Source organism: Fundulus heteroclitus, chromosome 10, assembly GCF_011125445.2.
Source record: "Fundulus heteroclitus isolate FHET01 chromosome 10, MU-UCD_Fhet_4.1, whole genome shotgun sequence".
NCBI classification, from domain to species: Eukaryota; Metazoa; Chordata; class Actinopteri; order Cyprinodontiformes; family Fundulidae; genus Fundulus; species Fundulus heteroclitus.
Window position 1 is genome coordinate 22,954,634 of NC_046370.1, and position 20,050 is coordinate 22,974,683.

Genomic DNA, 20,050 nt, shown 5'->3' on the forward strand with positions numbered 1-20,050 from the left:
CCGTGTGGCGGGAGGAAGTATCGGCTATGGGGATGCCCAAAGGTGGTGTGTTAGCCTCAAGATGGTTCACCCCCCTATAGAATGTATCAAGCTAAATCACCGCCACCACGTTGATAAAATAATGCGATTCAGAAATACTTTATGAATCCCTTTGGGACTAAATAGTGCTCAGCGCAAAACATATTTTATGTCACTGCTACACACTTTTGCACACTAATTGTTGTGAAATTTAGCACTTAAAAACAGTTACGTCGGTTGCTTTCAAAATAATGTTTCAGACCAATAATTAATTAATTATATGTGCAGTAGTCGAGAAGTGTGCCACCCTGGGTGAAGAGAAAAGCAGATTGAATCTCTCCGTGAAGCTTCAGACCGAGGAGGTATTTCTTTGGCGTGAACCATCTCTCTAATAAAAAACTTTGTCGGTCTGGTGAACCGGATGTAGATGGCAGTTTCCGGCGCAGAAGTCGTGCACGTGTGTGTTTTGGGGGACTAATCGTTCGGGTAGGTGCCGATCGGTCTGTAAACTGTTTTGGTTTATGATGTTAGCGTGTTAGTATAACTTTCCCGCTCCACGCCGCGCATTAAACTGGTCAGTTAGTTGTTACAGTCAGGAGATAAATGCCAGGGATAGGGCAGAAAGGAGCACACGTTTCCCTGCGTGTGTTTACTCTGAGCTGTTCAGCGTTAAACTGCTAAATGGCGGATTATTTACTGATCAGATATGAATCAGACGTAGTTGATTGAACAGTTTGATTTATAAAACCCACTGGACTGAAATCATATATGATTAAAGTGAACCGTCATGGGTCAAACGGCAATTTGACCTCGCATAATTCAAGACTGATCATGTCATAGCACAGAATAAAAAGAGTAAAATTTTCACACAGAATATAAATTATAGCAAATTGGCATAAATTTTAAAGTGTACAAAAAGTGCCGTGTGTGTCAATAATGTTCATTATTTGATTGTTTCAGTCGTAATCTGTTACCGGTTTAATGCGAATTAACAAAGGAATTACAAAACAGTCTCTACACATATTAATTTCCCTCAGGTGAACCAATATGAGGGTAAATCAAAACACTTTCTGTGACGTAGTCAGTTTCGTCGCTGGCTTGCTAGTATAACATTAAACTAGGGAAGTTGTGAGATGGAAGAATGCGTTTTTTAAATTATTATTTTTTACTAATAATAAAATCCTGAAATACGTTGTATGAACAGTTTAGAGCCGTATTCGATCCCACTTAATCCAGCCTGCTGCTTCTAAAAGCAGCCAGGATACACTTCTAGTGTGTCGATCTGAAGCTCGGCGTGACGCCCTGGTTGTGATCTGACTGTGACGATGATGTTTGTGTCTCCTTCAGGTCGGAAGCCGCCATGACGTCCTTAGCTCTCCAGCTGAAGAAGCTCGCGCTTCCCCAGAGCGATCCCAACCTGCTGACCCGTAAAGAGGTTGCCTCGCTGCTCTTCGATCCCAAAGATGCTGCCACCATGGACAGGAGCACCTTCTACGCTCTCGGTGAGTCCGAGCGTGAGCTCAGACCAGACACGGACCCGCCGCCTCTCCTCCCGCTGACGGCCCGTTCCCGTCTCTTTCCCAGGCTGCACGGGGCTGGAGGAGCTGCTGGGAATCGAGCCGGCTTTCCTGGAGTTCCAGGACACGCTGTTCAGCCCCGCCTCCCTGACCCTGGAGCGCAGCGTCCAGTCCAAGGAGGTCAACGAGAAGCTGGACGCGGGAATCTCGCTCTTCCTCACCCGGCTCTGCCCGTATTTCCTGCTGAAGCCGGCGCACAAGTGCATCGAGTGGCTGGTCCACCGGTACGTTCCTCGGCTTCACAGGCACACCTGAGCTCTGATCAGATGCAGGGCGGGTCCCGGTTACAAGATCAGAGCAGAGATGTGAGACACTCATAAATGACAAGCTGTATGCTGAGGGACATGGTGGTTGTGTGCCGTTGATCTGAAGAGATCTTTAAAGAGGACATGGATGTCTGTTTGGGAAATCAGGGAAGTGGAAGGAAATATTATAGTGTGCAGAAATCTATTAATCCCAAGGGTGTGAGTAGAAAGAGCAGAAGAGAGAAGACTATTTTGACTAGGCTCTTATGCGTTCTAGCAATGTAGATTATTGTTTAGGGCTGGACGATGAATTCAGACTCAACCCTTAAACCAACTTTTTACCAAAACTGCAAGTTTTTATAAAAAGGAAAAAAAAGCTACTGCTCCCTGAACCCTTGAAGGGGGCGGAGCTTGGTGATGGAGCATTCCTGGATCTGTGTTTGTGATTGGTTGGGAGGATGTAATGACTGTAATATTAACCTGCATGGCTAAAATGAAACAGGAAACAAAACTGTTATTATATTGAAGTTTTTATGGACCCCTTTTTTTTATATAATCAATGTATGTCTATCGATCGATATATATTGTTATTGAATTATCGTCCAGCCCTATTGTTATTACTACAGTCATTACATCCTCCCAACCAATCACAAATGCAGACCCAGGAATGCTCCTTCAACAAGCTCCGCCCCCTTCAAAGAGTTCAGAGAGCACCTGTTCTGTTTTCTTTTTTTTAAACTTGGAGTTTTGGTAAAAAGTTGCTTGAATAAAGGTTTGAGTTTGAATTCAGTGTTTGTGTGTGCTGTATCTAAAAACAAGTCGCTAAGCAACAGCATAAAATGGCCCAAGCTGCAAAATACATATTTTGAATTTTCTGATAATTATTGAAGTCAATCAATATGATTTCTATTTTATCAACGTGGTCCAGGCTTCTGGTGTTATGCGTTTGTTCTGGTTGCGACCCAGTAATGACTCACTGGCGAGCTAAAGCTGATGATGTTGTGTTGCCCAGCTTCCACGTCCAGCTCTACAACCCCGACAGCCTGGTGGCCTGCGCGCTGCCGTACCACGACACCAACCTGTTCGTGCGGGTCGTGCAGCTGCTGAAGCTCAAAGAAGCCACCAACCGCTGGAACTGGCTGCAGTGTTTACAGGTCAGGGGTCCGTCACGTCCCTCCGGTCCCGGTTCCGCTCAGCATGGGCGGGCCGCTCTTTTTAAAACGAGTTTTTGCCTCCGCAGAAACCGGGCGTGCCGCTCTCCAAAGGGACTCTGATCACGCACTGCTGCTCCGACCTGAGCTTCATGGACTTCGTCTGCACCTTGGTGACGCGCTCCATCCAGGTGAACGGATCAGAACCGTTCTAAATGTTTCAGATTCATTTTCTGGTTCATCCACGCGTCTAACAGCTCCCCGCTCTCCTCCTCAGGCCTACTCCGGACATTCCGAGAGCTTCTCCCAGCTCCGGGTGATCTTCTCCTTCTACGCCTCCACCATCGTGCCCGCTCTGGACGCCGTGGGCAAAGTTTCCGACTCCATCATCGCCAAGCTGCTGCCTTATGTCCAGAGGGTAACCAGCTCCCTCGCAGACAAACGCACGCTCAGATTTTGATGCTTCTTCACGGAGAAGCACGGCTGCATCCTCTTGTCCTGGACGTTAATGTCCCCGATGCGCGTCTCCTCTGATCCACTCAGAGAGAAACACCTCATTCAGTTCACAAGTGCTGCTGAAAGGAAGTCCAACAAAGAAGGTTGACTACCTTCAATCCTTTCAGCAGCACGATTGTTGAAGGTTGGACTCGCTGGGGTGTTTCCACAGGACGATGATCCCAAATGTGCATCAAGACAGGGTTTTAGAACGAATAAACCAGGCTAGCATTAAACTTTTTTTAAAATTTTATTTTAAAATTTTTTGAGCAAAAATACAAGTAAGATTTACATTCACATGTTAAGACATTTTCGTAGTGCTCAAAAGGAGTAGGTAGAAGTTCAAGAACTTATAAGAACCTACCCCCAATTACAATATTCATGTCATGTAACATATGTAGTCTTTTGATAAAAGGAGGCATTACAAATTAAAGCACAGTTACATGAGTACAGTGTCTTATTTTGAAAGCAATTGTACAGAAAGAAGATATCTAGCAGTACTTATTAAAAATGTTACAAATTCTCACATTTAAATGTTTGAGTTACATGCATATTTTTTAAAGATGACTTATTTATACAGGCTTTTAAATTGTCTTAGTGTGGTACTCCTTTTTATTTCTATATCTAACCCATTCCACAACACAACTCCTGCTTGGCTGAGCCCCAGACTTTTAAGTGTGGTGTGAACGCCACATCTTCTCAACGCAAATTCTCCTCTCAAATTATAATTCTCTTGCTCTTGTACTTACCTTCGTAATTTGTTCCATAAGTTCCGACCGAATGCCTGTTGAAAATACGCGGACGAAGATTAAAAGCAGCACCCTGACAGTTTCTGAGACACGTTATTGTAAATCATCGCTGTTTTTCCTGTTGTGTAATCAGGAAAAGCGAAGTTTCAGATAAAACAAGAGAAGGAAAAAGCTGATATTACATATTTGACCCTGATGAGCGGATGAGTAAGTCCTGGTCCCGTTTCTGTCCCGCCCGTCTCTTCAGGGCCTCAAGTCGCCCCTGTCGGACTACAAAGCCGCCACCTACATGATCGTGTGCCAGCTGGCGGTGAAGGTGGTGATGGAGGCCGGCCTGGTGGACAGCCTCGCCGTGCACATCAGCAAGTCGCTGCTCCGAGAGCCCGTCCTGGCCAAGGAGGCTCTGGGCTCCCTCGTCGTGCTGCTGCAGCACCAGAAGGAGGGATCGGCCGGGCCCAGGTAGTCCAGAGGCGGGTCTCGGTGTCGTTGCGGAGCGCGCCCTCACTCCAGCCCCGGCCTCTTACCCGCGCGTTGCTTTTTGTGTTCAGGGCCGTCGGCAGTCTGTGCTCGGCGCCGGCGCTGGTTTCGACGCTGTGGGTCATGGCGGCGGCTCACGACGTCAGTCCTTTGCTGCGGTACCTGCTGCCTCACCTGGTCCACGCCGTGTTCTACAGCAGCTCAGGTGAGGAGGGGGGGGGGGGGTTGGTGGGAGCATTTAGGTGCCGGCGGCGCGGCCGTGTCACAGCCGGGGTCAGAGTTCACGCTTCGGTCTCTGTCATAGATGAGAAAGCGACAGAGAGGCTCAGCGTGCTGGAGTCCATCCTGAAGTCTGTCCCCCTGACCAAAGACCTGGACCGGACCGTGGCCCGGTAAGCCCCCCCTCGCTCTTTGCTCTTGGCCATTTCAGCTATTAGCTGAGATTGCAGAACTTTAAAGCTCTGAGGCCCGTTTGACCCGTTTTAATCCCTGCTGCAGGCTGCTGCTGGAAGAGTACCTCAACCAAACGGAGCGCTGTGCCGAGGACATGTCGGCCCTCGACCAGCGCCTGCTGCCCGTGGTCCGACTGTTCGAGTCCAGGTACGCCTCCCCCCTCCCCGCAGTTGATATCATGTGGTTGAGCGTTTGCCTCGTGGTTGAAAACATGCTGAAAGTTTCTCCTGCGTCAGGTACTGCCAGGCTCTGGACGCCGTCCTCTCCGGTCACGTGACCGACAACGCCGACTCGCAGCGGAAAAATCTCTTCCACCAGTTCCTGTCCCTCTCCATGAGCAGCGGCAAATTCCAAGTAAAATACGTTTTTTGTTTTTTTTTCTCATCTATAGAACGCAGATAATCACACGTGCATTCTGATTCTTGCGGAGATAAAAGCTCGCTTTCACTCCCTGCCTGACAAACCTCTGTGTCGTCGTCAGATTTTAGACGACTCGGACACGTCGCTGCTCCTCAGCCTGAAGCACCCGCAGCCGTCGGTCCGAGTGGCGGCCGTGGATCACCTGATGAGCATCGTTGCGTCTGAACAGGTACAGCGGCCGTCCCGTGGGCGGATAAAAAACAACAGGTGGAATAACGAGGCGCTCTTCCTTCATAGCATTTTATCTTTGATCTGAAGTCCTTGGTTTTTGTAACTTCCGTCTTAAATAACGGCGATCTGTATGTTTAAGTATAAAGTTAAAAGGTGTTAAAGAATGATGTGGTGTTTCTGTTGTAGACTTCTGTAGTAATATAAAGATTTTTGAAACCAAAACTATATTTTAACCATATTTAAACTAAAAGGCAGAGGGATGATACAGTCAGTACTGGGTTCTCATACACAACAACGCGGCGGGCAGATTTCTGGACGCCCTAGAGCCCCGTTCATTTCTCACATAGACATTAAGTAGGACCCTTTGTGTCCACCCATTCAGGGGCGTTCACAGTATGATATCAGTGTTCTGTTCATCACACTGGTGGAGAAGATCATGCTATAATAGCTGACACTGATCAGTCATTCTGTCCAATCTAAGCATGTCAGGCTCTGTGTCTCCAGAGTCCGCTGTCTCCCTGTAATTTCCACGGTAACCGACTTTGCCTCGTGGACGTCTCATTGTCTTGTCTCCTTTTGGACAGCAGCAGAGTTTGGACGAAGCGTTCCTGAAAGACGCCGTGGCGGAGCGCCTCAGCGACGACGCTCCCGGAGTGGTCTCTGCTGCTCTCAGGGTCCTGCAGGTCAGCGGGATGAATCCCTCTTTATTCCACACCTGCATGCAGCCCCGTTCACCGTGTTTTTTTTTTTGCAGATGCTGCTGGATGTTCTGGACCCGGAGGACGTGTTGTCCTGGCTGCTGTCCCTCCTGCACAGAGTCCATCTGTCCGCTCAGCAGTGGTCAGTGAGCTAAAACGCGTCTGATTCATGAACCTTCGTCCGCCTGGTGAACCGTAGCCCTGATTGCTCTGCTGCCTCCCCCAGGATGCCCGTGCTGATGGAGGCGGTGCGTTTGCTGTCCGACCCCCGGCTGGGAAAGGGAGACGCCGAGTTTCTCCAGAAAACGGGCTGGGAGCTGCTGCCCTTCCTGGTGATCACCTCGGCCCAGGCCGGGATGGCCGGCTGCGTCGCCCAGTCGTCCGTCCTTAGCCAGCACCCCCTCACTCTGGGCTGGGCTCAAGGTGATCACTCAACAACCCTGATACGACCTTGTTTTACTGCTCGGCGTTAACGGCGCTGTGGGGCTGAGTTAAAAGGCGTCGCACCGTTCACCTGTCGGTCTTTTGCTCACAGAGCTGCAGGACGTGATGAAGAGGAGCGCTGAACCCGGCTTCGTGGGTCTGGCCAATCAACGCCTTGTCTCCACTCTGACCAAGAACCTGACCAACATGGAGCACTTCTCTAAACGGGACGCCGTGAGTGGCACGTCTGAGATCTCCGGGATGCGGTTTCCCGTTGGGATTTGCTGCAGTCGTAACCCTTGGGTTGTTTTTTTTGTGGTGCAGCTGGAGAAGCTGGTCCTGATGGTGGAGCAGCAGCGGAGCTCCGGCCTCGGAGGGAGGCCGGCCTTCCTGGTCCTGACCCAGACCCTCCTGCTCAGCCTGGGGGAGCTGAGCGAGACGCAGCACCTGCTCACGGCTCAGAGGGTCTACATGCTGCTGGAGCCCCCCCTGTTGGATCTGATCCGGAAGGACGGCGCCGAGGTGAGTGGATCCGCTAAGGCTGGACGATATAGAGGGAAAAAAGCGTATTGATAAAATAGGAATCTTACTGATCGATATAGATAATTATCAACAAATTCTAAACATAGATTTAAGCGCAGCCCTGGCTGTTTTGTGCTGTTGCTTAGCGACCTATTTTTAGATAGAGAACACACAAACACTGAATTCAGACTCAACCTTTTTTAATCAACCGACTTTTTACCAAAACTACAAGTTTTAAAAAAAGAAAAAAGAACGAGTGTTCTCTGAACTCTTTCAAGTCTGCGTTGTGATTGGTTGTTAGGATGTAATGACTATTATTAACATGCAGGATAGGCTACAATGCATAAGGAAGGAAAACTGTTCTACTATTGAACTTTTTATTGACCTTTTTATCTATTGTTGATATACGTCTATCAATCAATATATATATAGTTATTGAATTATCGTCCAGCCCTAGAATGCGCAGAGCTCTGTGTTACGGGACAGACGGGCTGCAGTCTGTTCCTCTGTGATTTCACAGGAGTTTGGCTGTCCCGTCTCGGTGCCGGCCTCCTCCTCCGAAGCCCTGGGCCTCTACCTGGACAGACGCGAGCAGCAGCCAGGGGAGCGTCTGGACCAGGAGTTCAGTTCGGTTCTGCTCGCTCTCCTCCGAGACTTCGTCGTCTCGCTCGGGTGTCACGACGCCTCTTTCAAAGGTAAAGACCCCTCCGCCTGTGGCTGTGGGGACGGCCGGTGGGACTTGGGCTCTCTGAGCGTCCGGGTCTCTCCTGTCTGTGTTTTGCAGACGACGCGTGGTGGAACCCGGAAAAGATGGACAACACCACCTGCTGCTACCTGGGCCTGATCTGCCGCCTCTTCAGCATCACCATCAGCGGCGGCGCGGAGGGCCCGGTGGCCCTCAGCTGCAGGGAGCTGATGAAGCTGCTGTGCCAGGTGAGACGGCGCCGGCAGCGTGTGCAGCAGTGTTTCTAAAGCTTTAAGTGTGAAAATGCTGTTTTTAAGGCGCGGGCGGATTAAAAAAAACAGGTGGAATAACGAAGCGTGTGTCTCCGTCAGGTCCACCTGCAGGAGCCCACGAGGCTCTTTAGGTTCCTGAGCCTCCTCTGGGGATACAGCGATAACCACGGAGACCAGCTGGATGTGAAGCTGGGCGCCGTTCTGCAGACCAGAGCCCTATACATGGGCCAGGCTCTGCTGGAGGTCCAGCCTGTCGCCACGCTGGACAAGCTGGCGGCTACCGACTCACCAGGTGAGAAGCTCATGAAGCCTCTCGGAGAAAATACGTTCAGAGCTGGCCCGTTTCAGCTTTTTAGTTGTCTTTGTTAGACACTTTTCTAGTTTGTTCCTCCGATCCAGACTTCCTAACAATAAAAGTCTGCAGGCCCGACCTTTGATGGCTTGTCTCTGCTTTCTTTGTGTCAGTTGTCCCATCCTTGCTGTGCTGTCTCAGCTCTCCGGTTCGAGAGGTGCGCAGGGCTGCCCTGTGCGCCCTGCAGAGCCTATCAAGAGCCAGCAAGTTCCCCTTCCAGCCAATCGCAGAGAGGCTGCAGAGGACCTCAGAGGAGGTCATCACCGACCCGTTGTACCTGAGCACGGTGAGCTCTGAACCCAGCGTACTCTGTTTAACCTAACCGGTACCTGTGATGGATGCGAGTCGAGGAGAAATGCTTGAATTGTTTGCTCAGCATCTACAGATGAAACACACAGAACGGAGTTAAATCAGTGAATAAAACAGCATGTGACTAGGACAGAAAATAAAAGGTGGAAACAAAGGTGGATAATTCTAAATAAATCCCAGGCTGGGGGCAGAGATGCTGCAGACATAAAGCCTGTCCCGTCGTCCTCAGGTCCTCGCCGTCCTTCATGACGAGTCTTCATCCGGCAAGCTGAAGTCGCAACGGGAGAAGCTGCAGACGGCGCTCCAGCAGCTGCTGCAGAGCGTCCAGGACCCATGCTGCCCATCTTACACTGCCGCCGCTCTGCTGAGGGCGCTGAGCCTCGTCAACGGAAAGGTGAGAGGTCATCGACTTTGTCGGTCCAAACTCCAAACACGAGAAATAAGCAGAAAGCTAAACCTGTTTCCTGTTTTTCTTTAATGCTGTCGTTTGATTTCACTTTGACGAGCGCAGGCTAAGCTGCTGGTTTGAGTTGGTTTTTTTCCCTGATCCTCCTCCGTTGTCCTCCTTCCAGGCCGTCCTCTCCGCCCTGCTCCCTGTTCTGGAACGCCTCCTGGAGCAGACCGGACCCGACACCCCGTCCCTGCGCTCGGAAACCCAGCTGCTGCAGCTCGTACTGGGGAAGTTCAACGAGGCGTCGGCGCCCCTGCTGGCCGAGGACAAGAACTGCACGGAGCTGTTCGTCAGGGCCCTGAGGCTACCCAGCTGTCAGACCTCCGCTCTGGAACAGGTCGGCTCCAGCACCCCGATGCACACAGGCGGACTCACAAATCAAAAGTTCTCAGTTTCTGGTTTGAAGTTGAGGTGAAAGAACACCCAGATTTAGATTTTATTTCAAATTTTAAAGCTCCTTTAAAAGCTTAAGGGACCAGCGGCTTTATTTGAAGGTTTTGTGGTCTAAAAACATGCAAATGCAACAAGAATTAAAAACACCGATTTGAAGAAAGGCCATCTTTAATGTTCTGGGTTCAGATTTGTTGACCTTGACCTGTTTGGCCGTCCTTTCTACAGATCACCAAGCAGTTTTTCTCAGCCCTCGGAGACGAGCGGGTGCAGCAGACGCTCCTGTCGGTGATGTTCGACCTGCTGGTGGAGTGTCACAGTCCTCTGGTGGCCAGTACGGTCAGCAGCGTCTTCAAAGCGGTGAGGAAAAAACCCGAAGAGCCGGTTCAGGCCGGCGTTCTGTCAAAACATGAACGAATCTACGCGTAAGCCGCGGCTGACGCTGACGCGTTTTTAACAGATCGCCATCGATGCTCAGCTGGTGGCCAACGAGCTGGCGCCTCCGGACAAGCCGAAGGTCACCGTCACCGTTCAGCAAACCCGCCGGAGCAGAATGAGCCAGAGGTATTTACCGTTTGTTCGCGTCACTCTGATTAAGTTAAATGATCGTAAAGACTTGATCCGAAATTATTAGGGATGCTCCAATCAGGTTTTCTGCTTCCGGTTCCGATGCCGATCACCTTTGGGTGCCGATCGGCGATACCGATCACATGGATCTACTGTAGATTTTTCAGTTTAATAATAAGGGCTTCTGGCTACATGAAAAGGATCATGGAAAAAAAATTGTCTAAATTAATTTTAGACAAAAAGATGTTTTTATATCGCTGCGTAATTTATTGGTTTCAGTTATATAATCAGTTGGTTTTTTTCCCCCCATAGTTTGAGTTTTCCTTATTTTCATTCGACTTAGTCGTTTAGTTGTAGGTTACTAGCCTATTTTAAAGAGCTTGTTGACTAAAGTAATTTAACTTGGAGTTGAAGTGTTGTGTTAATATTATTATTTTTTTGTCTTCTGAAGAGAAATTATTGGACGCTCTCATACAGCAAGCACTCCTCACAATATACAGAATAAACATGGAGCACAAATTCACTCCATCTATCGTTCTGAAGACCTAAAGTAAAACAAGAACGCCTCACCAGGCAGGGCTACGTCTGTGAAGTATTCACCTAACCGGACCAGGAGCACATTGCTGCGCTCCGAGTACCAGAGCAGTCGGTAGAACCCAGTGCTGGCCATCCAGCCTGATGAATTCAACATTTTTTAGACTCAATTTAGGCAATTGTGGACCGCGTTAGCCGCCGTCTGACTGCTCCGGGTGTCTTCTCAGATGATCAGCGACCGATCGATCAGACACCGCTAGAAATGATCGATCCTTCTCAGTATTTAACGCCTCTGGATGCCATTTCAACCTGTTTTTATGTGAGACGCCTCATGTCCTGCTCCACTGAGCTGTGTGTTTGGACCTCTGCTTTATTTCCCAGAAAACAGCTGCTCTCGTGATTTTTTTTTATTTTTTTATCATGATCATCATATTCAATATTATTTGTTGTCTCAGGAAACCTCAGGAGAGTGACGGTGTATGTCCGGAGAGAGATGCTATATCGTGGCAGAAGGTCACGCTGATCCTGGAGCTGCTGCAGCACAAGAAGAAGCTGAAGAGGGCTCAGGTGTTGGTGCCGGTTCTCTTCTCTCTGCTTTCCAGGTACTAAACAGCAGCTTTTGTTGCTTTTCACTGCGCTGCTCACAGTGTTCAGGTTTTCTTCCGTGAGCTGGAAAACTTTAAAAGTGCTATGAAACCAGGTAGGCCGGGGAACGATGTTCCTCAGATGGGACGGTTGATCATTCTCTCTGGATGAGCGGTATCTCACTGGTGAATCATGTCTTTGATTTGAAATATTTAATAAGCTAAGCTAAGTTAGTCAGGATTCAAGCTCTTAGTAAAAATGTACAGACCCTACTCGCCATCTGGTAGAGAATAGAATGGAGAATCATTCTGCATTCAAGCTGTTTTTAAATGGCTAGAATTTATTTTAAATGGAGAACATTACAAAATCTGCCTAACATCTTTTTCCACCTAGCAACAGGGCTGGATGAGTTCTGATAGGATGGAAAAACAACCTTCTTTGAAGAGAAACAGTAAATTCCAGCATATCCTGAATCATTATGTTAAGCCTGTTTTATATAGGTGAAAATCTCAAATACTTTACATTAATACTGAGAGCAGTAATTCTTAGCATGAATAAAGCTGTTTTATTTCATCAGTTGTTTCTCTAGGTGGCTCTTTGTCAGTTAGACCTTTTGCCTAATTAAGTGATGCATCACTTTAATTTTTAGATAAATTGGTGTGTAAAAGTAAAATTACATAAAATATGGGGTTATCTAGTCACAGAAATGTTCAAATCGTTGGTGTATATATTGGCTTAATTTTGTTTATTACCTGAAAAGTTTGACCTGCAACATATTTGGGTTTGAATTCCTGTTTGGGCCGGCTAACTGTAATGAAATAGAACAGGCCTGATGAAACCAAAATGACTTAATAAAATATTCAACACTTCCATTTCATACCTGGAAAAAATTAGTTACTAAGTCTCAAAGGTAGAGGACGATGAAGGGACAGAATGACCAGGCCCGTCTGAAGGCTCTGCTTCGTTAGTTCATTGGTCGTTTGTCTGATCAGGAGTCTGGAGCCGTGTGCGGGTGACCAGACAAACATGGAGTACACCAGGCAGCTGCTGCTCGGCTGTCTGCTGAACGTCTGCAACAAGCTGTCGCCTGACGGAGGCCCGCTGGCTGCAGGTGAGCTCTCAGCACCAGCCTCTTTTTAGTAGTAAACTCCGCCCATCCCAGCTCAGACACGCCTCTTCCTGCGCCAAACCGATTCCCCTTTTAACTGAAGTCGGCTTTCTGTATCCGCAGATGTCCTGGACGCGGAGAAGTTCAACGTGGAGCTGGTGGTTCAGGTCATCAGGTCGTCTGACATGCCCCAGACTCACCACCACGCTCTGCTGCTGCTGGCCGCCACCGCCGCCATCTTCCCTGTAAGCTCAGCCTCCTCAGAAAAGCCCCGACTCGGTCACATCAGTGACTAAATGAGCTCCTGTGTCGCCCCCTGCAGGAGAAGGTCCTCCACAACATCATGCCCATCTTCACCTTCATGGGCGCCAACATCCTGCGCCTGGACGATGCCTACAGCTTCAGAGTCATCGAGAAGACGATGCAGACGGTCGTTCCGGCCTTAGTCCAGGTGAGCAGCTGCTGCGGGCCGAGATCGGCGCCGACCTGCCGACAAGAACCGGCCTCACCTTGTCAGTTTCTCCCCCCCCGCCGCAGGCCCACCGCCTCTCTGACGGCTCCTCCGCCCCCGACATGGTCGCCGTGGTGACGAAGATCATGCACGTCTTTGCCGACGCGCTGCCTCACGTGCCCGAGCACCGCCGGCTGCCCGTCCTCGGCCAGCTGGTGGCCGCGCTGGGCCCCGCCCACTTCCTGTGGATCCTCGTGCTGCTGCTGCTGAAGCGGCACGCCACACAGGGCAGCGGCGCCGACGACAAGGTGACTGGGGGGGGGGGGGGCTCGGTTTCTGGTTTCCGGTACCCGGATCCGGTTCTGCGCGTGATTTGCGGGCTTTTTAAGCGTCGTGCGTTTTGCCGTGCAGGACGCGGCTCTGGAGCGGGACATGGAGTTCTGGGTGTCGCTGTGCTGCCAGTTCACCGTGGACCAGCAGCTCGGCTCCCTCATCAGCATCCTGAACTTCCTGCTGCAGCTGCCAGACGACAAGGATGAAGGTGAGACCCGGGGGGCGACCCCAGATCCGCCTCGCGTTGTTTCAGAATGAGGACTCCAGTGTTTGTTCCGTTGCAGCCGCAGCAAAGCGGCCAGCTGGCCGGCGAGCGGTCAGGAAAAAGGAGGACGAGCCGGAGGACAAGACGGAGGACCTGGTGTTCAGCGTGGAGGCTCACAGCAGCAAGGAGCTGCGACACTTCAAGTTCCTCTGCGTGTCCTTCATGGCCCAGCTGCTGGGCTCCAGCAGCTTCATCCAGAAGGTGGGAGGAAGCGGCCGCAGCCGGACGGCGGGGAAGCCGCAGCGGGCCGTTTCTAAAAGATCTGCTCCGTTTCAGGTGTCAGAGGAAGCGGGCGGCAGCGAGGACGCCCTGCAGCAGCTGCAGCAGAGGTGAGTTCTTATCAGGACCTGGGCAGGAACGCAGCCCCCCCCCCCCCCCCCACCGTGGGGACCCGCTCTGAGCGCGTTTGTGTGCGTCTGTGCGCCGCAGGCTGCTGGAGGAGATCCTGCGCTACATCCACTCCGTGGCTCGCTGCGTGGAGGAGAACGCCGACAAGCCCACCGCAAAGTTCTGGAGGGTTCTGCTCAACAAGGCCTACGAAGTCCTGGACAGGGTGGGTCCCGCGCCGTTCGCCACACAGCTCATCGAGACCGTCCCTTCGTAAACGCTGACTCCTCTGTGCAGGTGAACGCCTTGCTGCCCACGGACACCTTCATCACCGTGATGAAGGGGCTGATGGGAAATGAGCTCCCGTCGGTGCGGAGGAAGGCCATGGAGCTCCTGAACAACAGGCTGCACCAGCGGCCGCAGTGGGACGAGCAGCAGGTAACAGACGGTTCGGAGACGGGGAACGTTGGCACAGGAAGCCGTTCTAGGTTCTAACTGAGCTTTAACCCGCACGCTCTAGACGTCGCTTCGTTTAATCAGTGAGAGGCAGACATCCATTTGTAACCATGCTCCTTTGGTATCTTGATGCATAAATCCTGAGACTCACGCTGTTATTAATGCTGTCTTACTCTGATATGATGTTAAAGCAAATCGAGAAAGAAAATATCTTGAAGAAGAAGTGCAGGAAAGAAAGATGTGAGAAGACCTCTGTGGAGCTTGACGTCTCTTTAGAAGCAGCTGCAAGCAACAGATTTGTGTGGTTTAAAATATGTAGGATTACCACCTTAAACTGCAGCAAGAATTAACTGTTTTCTATTAGGAAATGTCCCATTCCTTTTGGATCAGTAAACTGATTTGAAGATCTTAATATTTGAAGATCTTAATATTCACTTAGGTGTTTTTCCATCTCGTTAATGGGGAGTTTTTCTTCCCACTGTCGCTTCATGCTTGCTCGGTATGAGGGATTGCTGCAAAGCCATGGACAATGCAGACGACTCTCCTTGTAGCTCTACGCTTCTCCAGGAGGAGTGAATGCTGCTTGTCCAGACTTGATGCAATCTACTGGGTTTCCTTAGATGGGAAACTTTTTGACCAATCCGTATAATCTGATTGAATTAGAAAGTGCCTTGAGTATATGTTTCATGAATTGGTGCTATATAAATAAAATTGAATTGGAATTATTTCTAAAACTACTCTCTGTGAATGAGGACAACTCCCACATGCTGCTGAAATCCGTTCGTCCTGTCCGAACGAGGACTCCGCCTCCCTGCGTGACTGGGTCTCTTTGTGTCCGTTCCAGGTGGCGGCGCTCTTACAGCTGACCTCTGACCTGCGGAGCATTGTGGGGAAGAGTCCCGGTACGGTGTCCGAGCAGGCCATCAACCGGCAGACGGCGCTCTACAGCCTCAAGCTGCTCTGTCGCAGTTTCGGCTCCGCCCACCAGGAGGTGTTCGTGCCCGTCCTGCTGCTGGCGGTGGACATCGCCACGGTGACAAAGGAGGAGAAGAACGTGGTGGGCAGCGCTCTGCTCTGTATCGCCGAGGTGGTTGGTGCGCTGAAGGCACTCGCCATCCCTCAGTTACCCAGGTAGCGGGGGGGTCAGGCGACCGGAGGACACGCCGTCTTTTCCGCTCACCTGCCGCTCACCTGCTTTCCGCCCTTTCGTCCCGCAGGTTGATGCCGGCGGTGCTGCAGGTGCTCAGCGACAGGAAGGAGCTGCTGAGCAACGAGATCTACCTCCTGAGCGCCGTCACGGCCCTGCAGCGCGTCACGGAGACGCTGCCGCACTTCATAAGCCCGTACTTGCAGGACACCACGCTACAGGTGAGCGCGCCCGGGCGACGCCCCCTGATCGGAACCCGGCCTTTCAGCCGGCTCACCTCCCTGCTTCCTGTCCCCGCAGGTGTGCCGCTTGACCCGCCTCACAGCGACCTCCTCCTGCTCGACCTCCTCCTCCTCATCGCCGGCTGCCCAGCTCTGCCTCCGCCTCTCGTCCCTGCGGAGCACGCTGGCCACCAGGCTGCCCCCCAGGGTCCTGCTGCCCAACCTGTCCAGGTGTTACAGCTGCATGGTGGAGGACAGGAAGGTGAGGGGACTTCCCATGAGCCATCAGTTTGTCAGAGTGAGCTCAGTAGGGCGCAGTTAGACCGAGAGCGGGTTCTGACCGTTCAGAAGAATTTTCAGGAGCCGTCCGGTTTTAAAAACGGGCAAAAGCCTTTCCGTGCTGAGGCGCCGCTTGTTTCCCCCCCCGCAGGACCAGCTGGAGTCGCTGATGAGCATCCTGAAGGAACATATCTGTCACATGGACAGAGAGCAGCTCAGCGTCCACCAATCAGAGCTCACCGCGTTCTTCCTGACGTCGCTGGACTTCCGGGCCGAGCGCTCCCAGGTGAGGCGCCGCCGCCGCAGCAGACGGACGCAGACCAGGCGGCGAGCGAACGAAAATCCGTTTTCACCGACCTCTCCTTCTCGTTTCAGGGCGACCTGGAGAAGGCGTGGCGGGTGGAGGGCGGAGTCATCGACTGTCTGATCGCCATGGTGATGAAGCTGTCGGAGGTCACGTTCAGGCCGCTCTTCTTCAAGGTGCCGTCGGGGTTAATTCAGAGGTTCCGTGGCGATTTTATTTATTTTTTTCTGCAGAACCACAGCTGAACCCGTTTGTTTCTCCGCCGCAGCTCTTCGATTGGACCAAATCAGAAAGCAAAGAGCGCCTGCTGACGTTTTACCGCCTCTGCGACCGCATCGCCGAGCGGCTCAAAGGACTCTTCGTCCTGTTCGCAGGCAACCTGGTGAAACCTCTGGCAGACGTGCTGAGGCAGACCAACAGCTCCAAAACAGGTTCCTGAGCTTTATCCAAAACTTTATCCAAAACGCTTCTAATCCATTAATCTCTATTAATTTATCCATATAAGGGAAAATGTCTCTTGTAATAACAATTACTTATTATATATAAGAATTTCTATAGAATACTAACAATAACCTTTATTATCAAAGTGTTTTGCAACATTTTCACTGATTTTAACATGTTTTAGATTATCATCAATGTATTTTAAATATCTTATTCGCTTTATGCCTGCAAAGAATTTAATTTAAATTTTCTCCAGGTTTGGTATGAAGTCATGTTATGCTGTTTGTACAAACATGTCTGTTTTTATAATATTCCTAATTTAAGGTTTGTTTGAATTAATTTTTGTGACTTCATATGGTAAAACGAAGTTTGAATTTGTTTTAGTAGTAATAATAATTATAATTTATATTTTCTATCATCTAAATGCAATTGATGTATTTTAGTTATCTGCTTAACTTTGTATTATTATTCAGATGCAGATTCAGACATACTTTAATGATCCCAGGGGGAAATTACTTCAAGCTGGCGCTATTATTTTTAGTTTTAGGAATATAATTGAACATTTTACTTATCTTATGCAGAGTTTTATTATCTGTGACCTTCCTGTTTTGAGCCTATCCCAAACCTCTTAATTCTAATTGTTCTCTAAACGTTTTGCAGCCGTTTGCTGACACTGATCTTTGGCCTCCTGTGCCTTCCAGATGAGCTCATCTTTGACTCAGAGCTTTCAGAGGAGAAGAACTGCCTGCTGCTTCAGTTGGTCCTCGACGTCCTCCAGAAGATCTTCCTGTACGACACGCAGAGGTTCCTGAGCCGAGAGCGTGCCGACACCCTGCTGGGCCCCCTGGTGGACCAGGTGAGACGCCTGCAGCTTCTCCTGGACGAACTCTAGCCCCATTTACACTCCCCTTTTTTAACCGATCCATGCCGAGCTCGCACCGAGCTTGGATCAGTTAACCGTGCCGAGCTTGGTTCTGACGACCGTTTACACATCACGCTAGCACGGTTCCTCGCCTCCTAGTGACGATCTACGGTACTACAGCTCTCTAGGATTGAAGGAGGGAATCAAGCAAATCAAAATGGCGGCGCCCGTAACATTCAGGAAGTTATGCTTGGCTATAATTGTGATATTTCGTTGTTTGCGGAGAGTCAGGCGAAGAAGGCAAACTTTGGTGAATTTAGCAGACGCGGTCTGCTCATGCGCTCTTTGTTATCAGAGAACCGAGCCAGTGAAAAAACGGGCCGAGCCCACCTATCGAACTGGTCTAGATTTAGCGCGGTTCGGTTGTCTGGCACCGTTCAGTTCAGTTTGCGATCCATTTACACTGGATAGTTATCTCTGTTATCGAGCTCGGACCGTTCTCGGCACGGTTACAAAAGGGTAGTGTAAACGGGGCTTATGTATTTGAAGCTTAGGAGCCTGCTAGAACATGTGCTGAAGCTCTGCATTCGTGTGTCTGTTCGCAGCTGGAGAACTGCCTAGGCGGGCCGCAGGTCTACCAGAACCGGGTCGTCCAGCACCTGGTTCCCTGTGTGGGTCAGTTCTCTGTGGCGCTGGCCGACGAATCTCAGTGGAAAACTCTTAACTATCAGATCCTGCTGAAGACGAGACACAGCGACTCCAAGGTGAGCTCCACCTGGATGAGAGGTTCAGCCTGAGGTTTGGGGGCGGCTGCGCCCTGAGCACCGACTGGCAGGCTGCTGATTCTGGATCTTAAATATCTGCTCCCCCTCCTCCTCTGCAGGTTCGGTTCTCCTCCCTCCTCATGCTGATGGAGCTGGCGTCCAAACTGAAAGAGAACTACGTGGTTCTGCTACCTGAGACCATCCCCTTCCTGGCAGAACTCATGGAGGGTGAGGACTTACATAATCGGACTGAGTGATGTTTGCGGTGGAAAACTCTCTCTCTCTTTGGGGTCCACTTTATCAATCAAAATGTCTGCAGCTCTGGTTTAGAGACTATAGTGGTAGACCCAATTCTCAGTTGGTCTCAGTTAAGAATCAGGCTTTACAGAACCATATTAATACCTTCATTGCTCCATGCTGGGTTACCAACCCAGTCCAGCGGCAAACAGGTGGAGCTGCTGAATGAAAGAACCGATTCTATTTTAAAAACCCGCCCCGGACCAGAATTATTTCAGTAGTGTTTCTGCTGATGTAGCGATTAATGGAGGGTTTTTGTTTTGCAGACGAGTGTGAGGAAGTGGAGCAGCAGGTCCAGAAGGTCATCCAGGAGATGGAGAACATCCTGGGCGAGCCGCTGCAGAGCTATTTCTAACACTCTTAAAATACCACATAGAACACGTTCCAAAGAGTCACCCGGAGAACCCTGTCCACGCCGAAATCCACTCACTGGTCGTCTTGGAGTGAAATGTTCAGTTATCACATGATATAAATAAATGTTTAATTTTTTAATTTGAAAAAAAAATTTGTCTGCTTTCATTTTAACAATCACAGGGAAACTGAAAGGCCTAAACTAATGTAGCAGCTGGCCTGTAGGTGGCACTCTGGAGTCTAATGCTCAGACTTCAGGGTTTTGCTTAATTTTCTCGGTTTAATTTCCGGGCTTAAAAACTGTTCATGCAGTTCGTATACTAGTTCATACCCCGATAGTGCCAGCTTGAAGGTCTTCTGTGCCATATATCTCCTTTATTTCACCTTTTTATTCTTACTAACTCAGTTTGGACATCCAGGTTTCTGTAGCAGTAGTCTGAGCTGAGTTTGGCTCTTAAAGTTCTTTGGCTCAGACAAACTGATGTTTATAATCACATTTATTACCAGAGGTGGGGACCCGAGTCACACGATTTAGACTTGAGTCAGACTCAAGTCATTGATTTTATGAATTTAGACTTGACTTGAAAAAAGTGCTCAGAGATTTGTGACTTGACTTGGACTTTAACGCCAATGGCTCAAGACTTGAATTGTACTTGAACCTCTTTGCTTGAAAAGACTTGACATTTTACCCAAAATCGAAAGCATCATTTTAAAGAGTGTGCACCATTAATTAATTTCACTCAATCGGTATCTCAGACCGTCTCTTTCCACACTGTCTGCGTGAGCTGCAGCACAGCCAACCAAATTAACCAGATTATTTAAAAAAAGGAAAAGGGGGGGCTAAGGACAAAAATGCTCCCAAGAGTAATTTAATTTGAGTCTGAATATGAAGTTCTGCTG

General features: G+C 49.8%; 1 protein-coding gene across 3 annotated transcripts; it reads left to right on the plus strand.

The window, feature by feature from the left end:
• Positions 1-432: 432 nt before the first annotated feature.
• heatr1 (HEAT repeat containing 1) lies at positions 433-19,304 on the plus strand. Of its 3 annotated transcripts, none has more exons than XM_021324777.2 (45): positions 433-504; positions 1,366-1,520; positions 1,603-1,819; positions 2,853-2,994; positions 3,081-3,182; positions 3,269-3,409; positions 4,483-4,694; positions 4,784-4,917; positions 5,017-5,104; positions 5,211-5,312; positions 5,402-5,519; positions 5,647-5,754; positions 6,341-6,439; positions 6,511-6,596; positions 6,681-6,877; positions 6,990-7,111; positions 7,202-7,399; positions 7,920-8,094; positions 8,184-8,332; positions 8,456-8,648; positions 8,822-8,994; positions 9,247-9,411; positions 9,590-9,805; positions 10,087-10,218; positions 10,319-10,422; positions 11,415-11,561; positions 12,537-12,655; positions 12,776-12,897; positions 12,975-13,103; positions 13,190-13,411; positions 13,515-13,644; positions 13,721-13,902; positions 13,978-14,030; positions 14,131-14,254; positions 14,326-14,466; positions 15,329-15,615; positions 15,702-15,852; positions 15,932-16,114; positions 16,283-16,417; positions 16,507-16,611; positions 16,704-16,866; positions 17,578-17,732; positions 18,344-18,502; positions 18,622-18,730; positions 19,066-19,304. In XM_021324777.2, the coding sequence occupies exons 2-45, from the start codon at positions 1,379-1,381 to the stop codon at positions 19,152-19,154; spliced, it is 6,420 nt and encodes a 2,139-aa protein (XP_021180452.2). In that variant the 5' UTR covers positions 433-504; positions 1,366-1,378; the 3' UTR covers positions 19,155-19,304. The 3 variants fall into 3 exon arrangements, with proteins under 3 accessions (XP_021180452.2, XP_012734536.2, XP_021180453.2); XM_012879082.3 differs by having other exon boundaries at positions 6,344-6,439; positions 19,066-19,189; XM_021324778.2 differs by having other exon boundaries at positions 6,347-6,439; positions 19,066-19,189.
• The last annotated feature ends 746 nt before the right edge of the window (positions 19,305-20,050 follow it).

Bases quoted from the DNA above. Each gene is read 5' to 3' on its own strand.
- heatr1 (XM_021324777.2), top strand. From the start codon at position 1,379: ATGACGTCCTTAGCTCTCCAGCTGAAGAAGCTCGCGCTTCCCCAGAGC. The intron at 9,412-9,589 runs GTGAGAGGTCAT...TCCTCCTTCCAG, and splicing joins TGAGCCTCGTCAACGGAAAG to GCCGTCCTCTCCGCCCTGCT. The intron at 15,616-15,701 runs GTAGCGGGGGGG...TTCGTCCCGCAG, and splicing joins GCCATCCCTCAGTTACCCAG to GTTGATGCCGGCGGTGCTGC.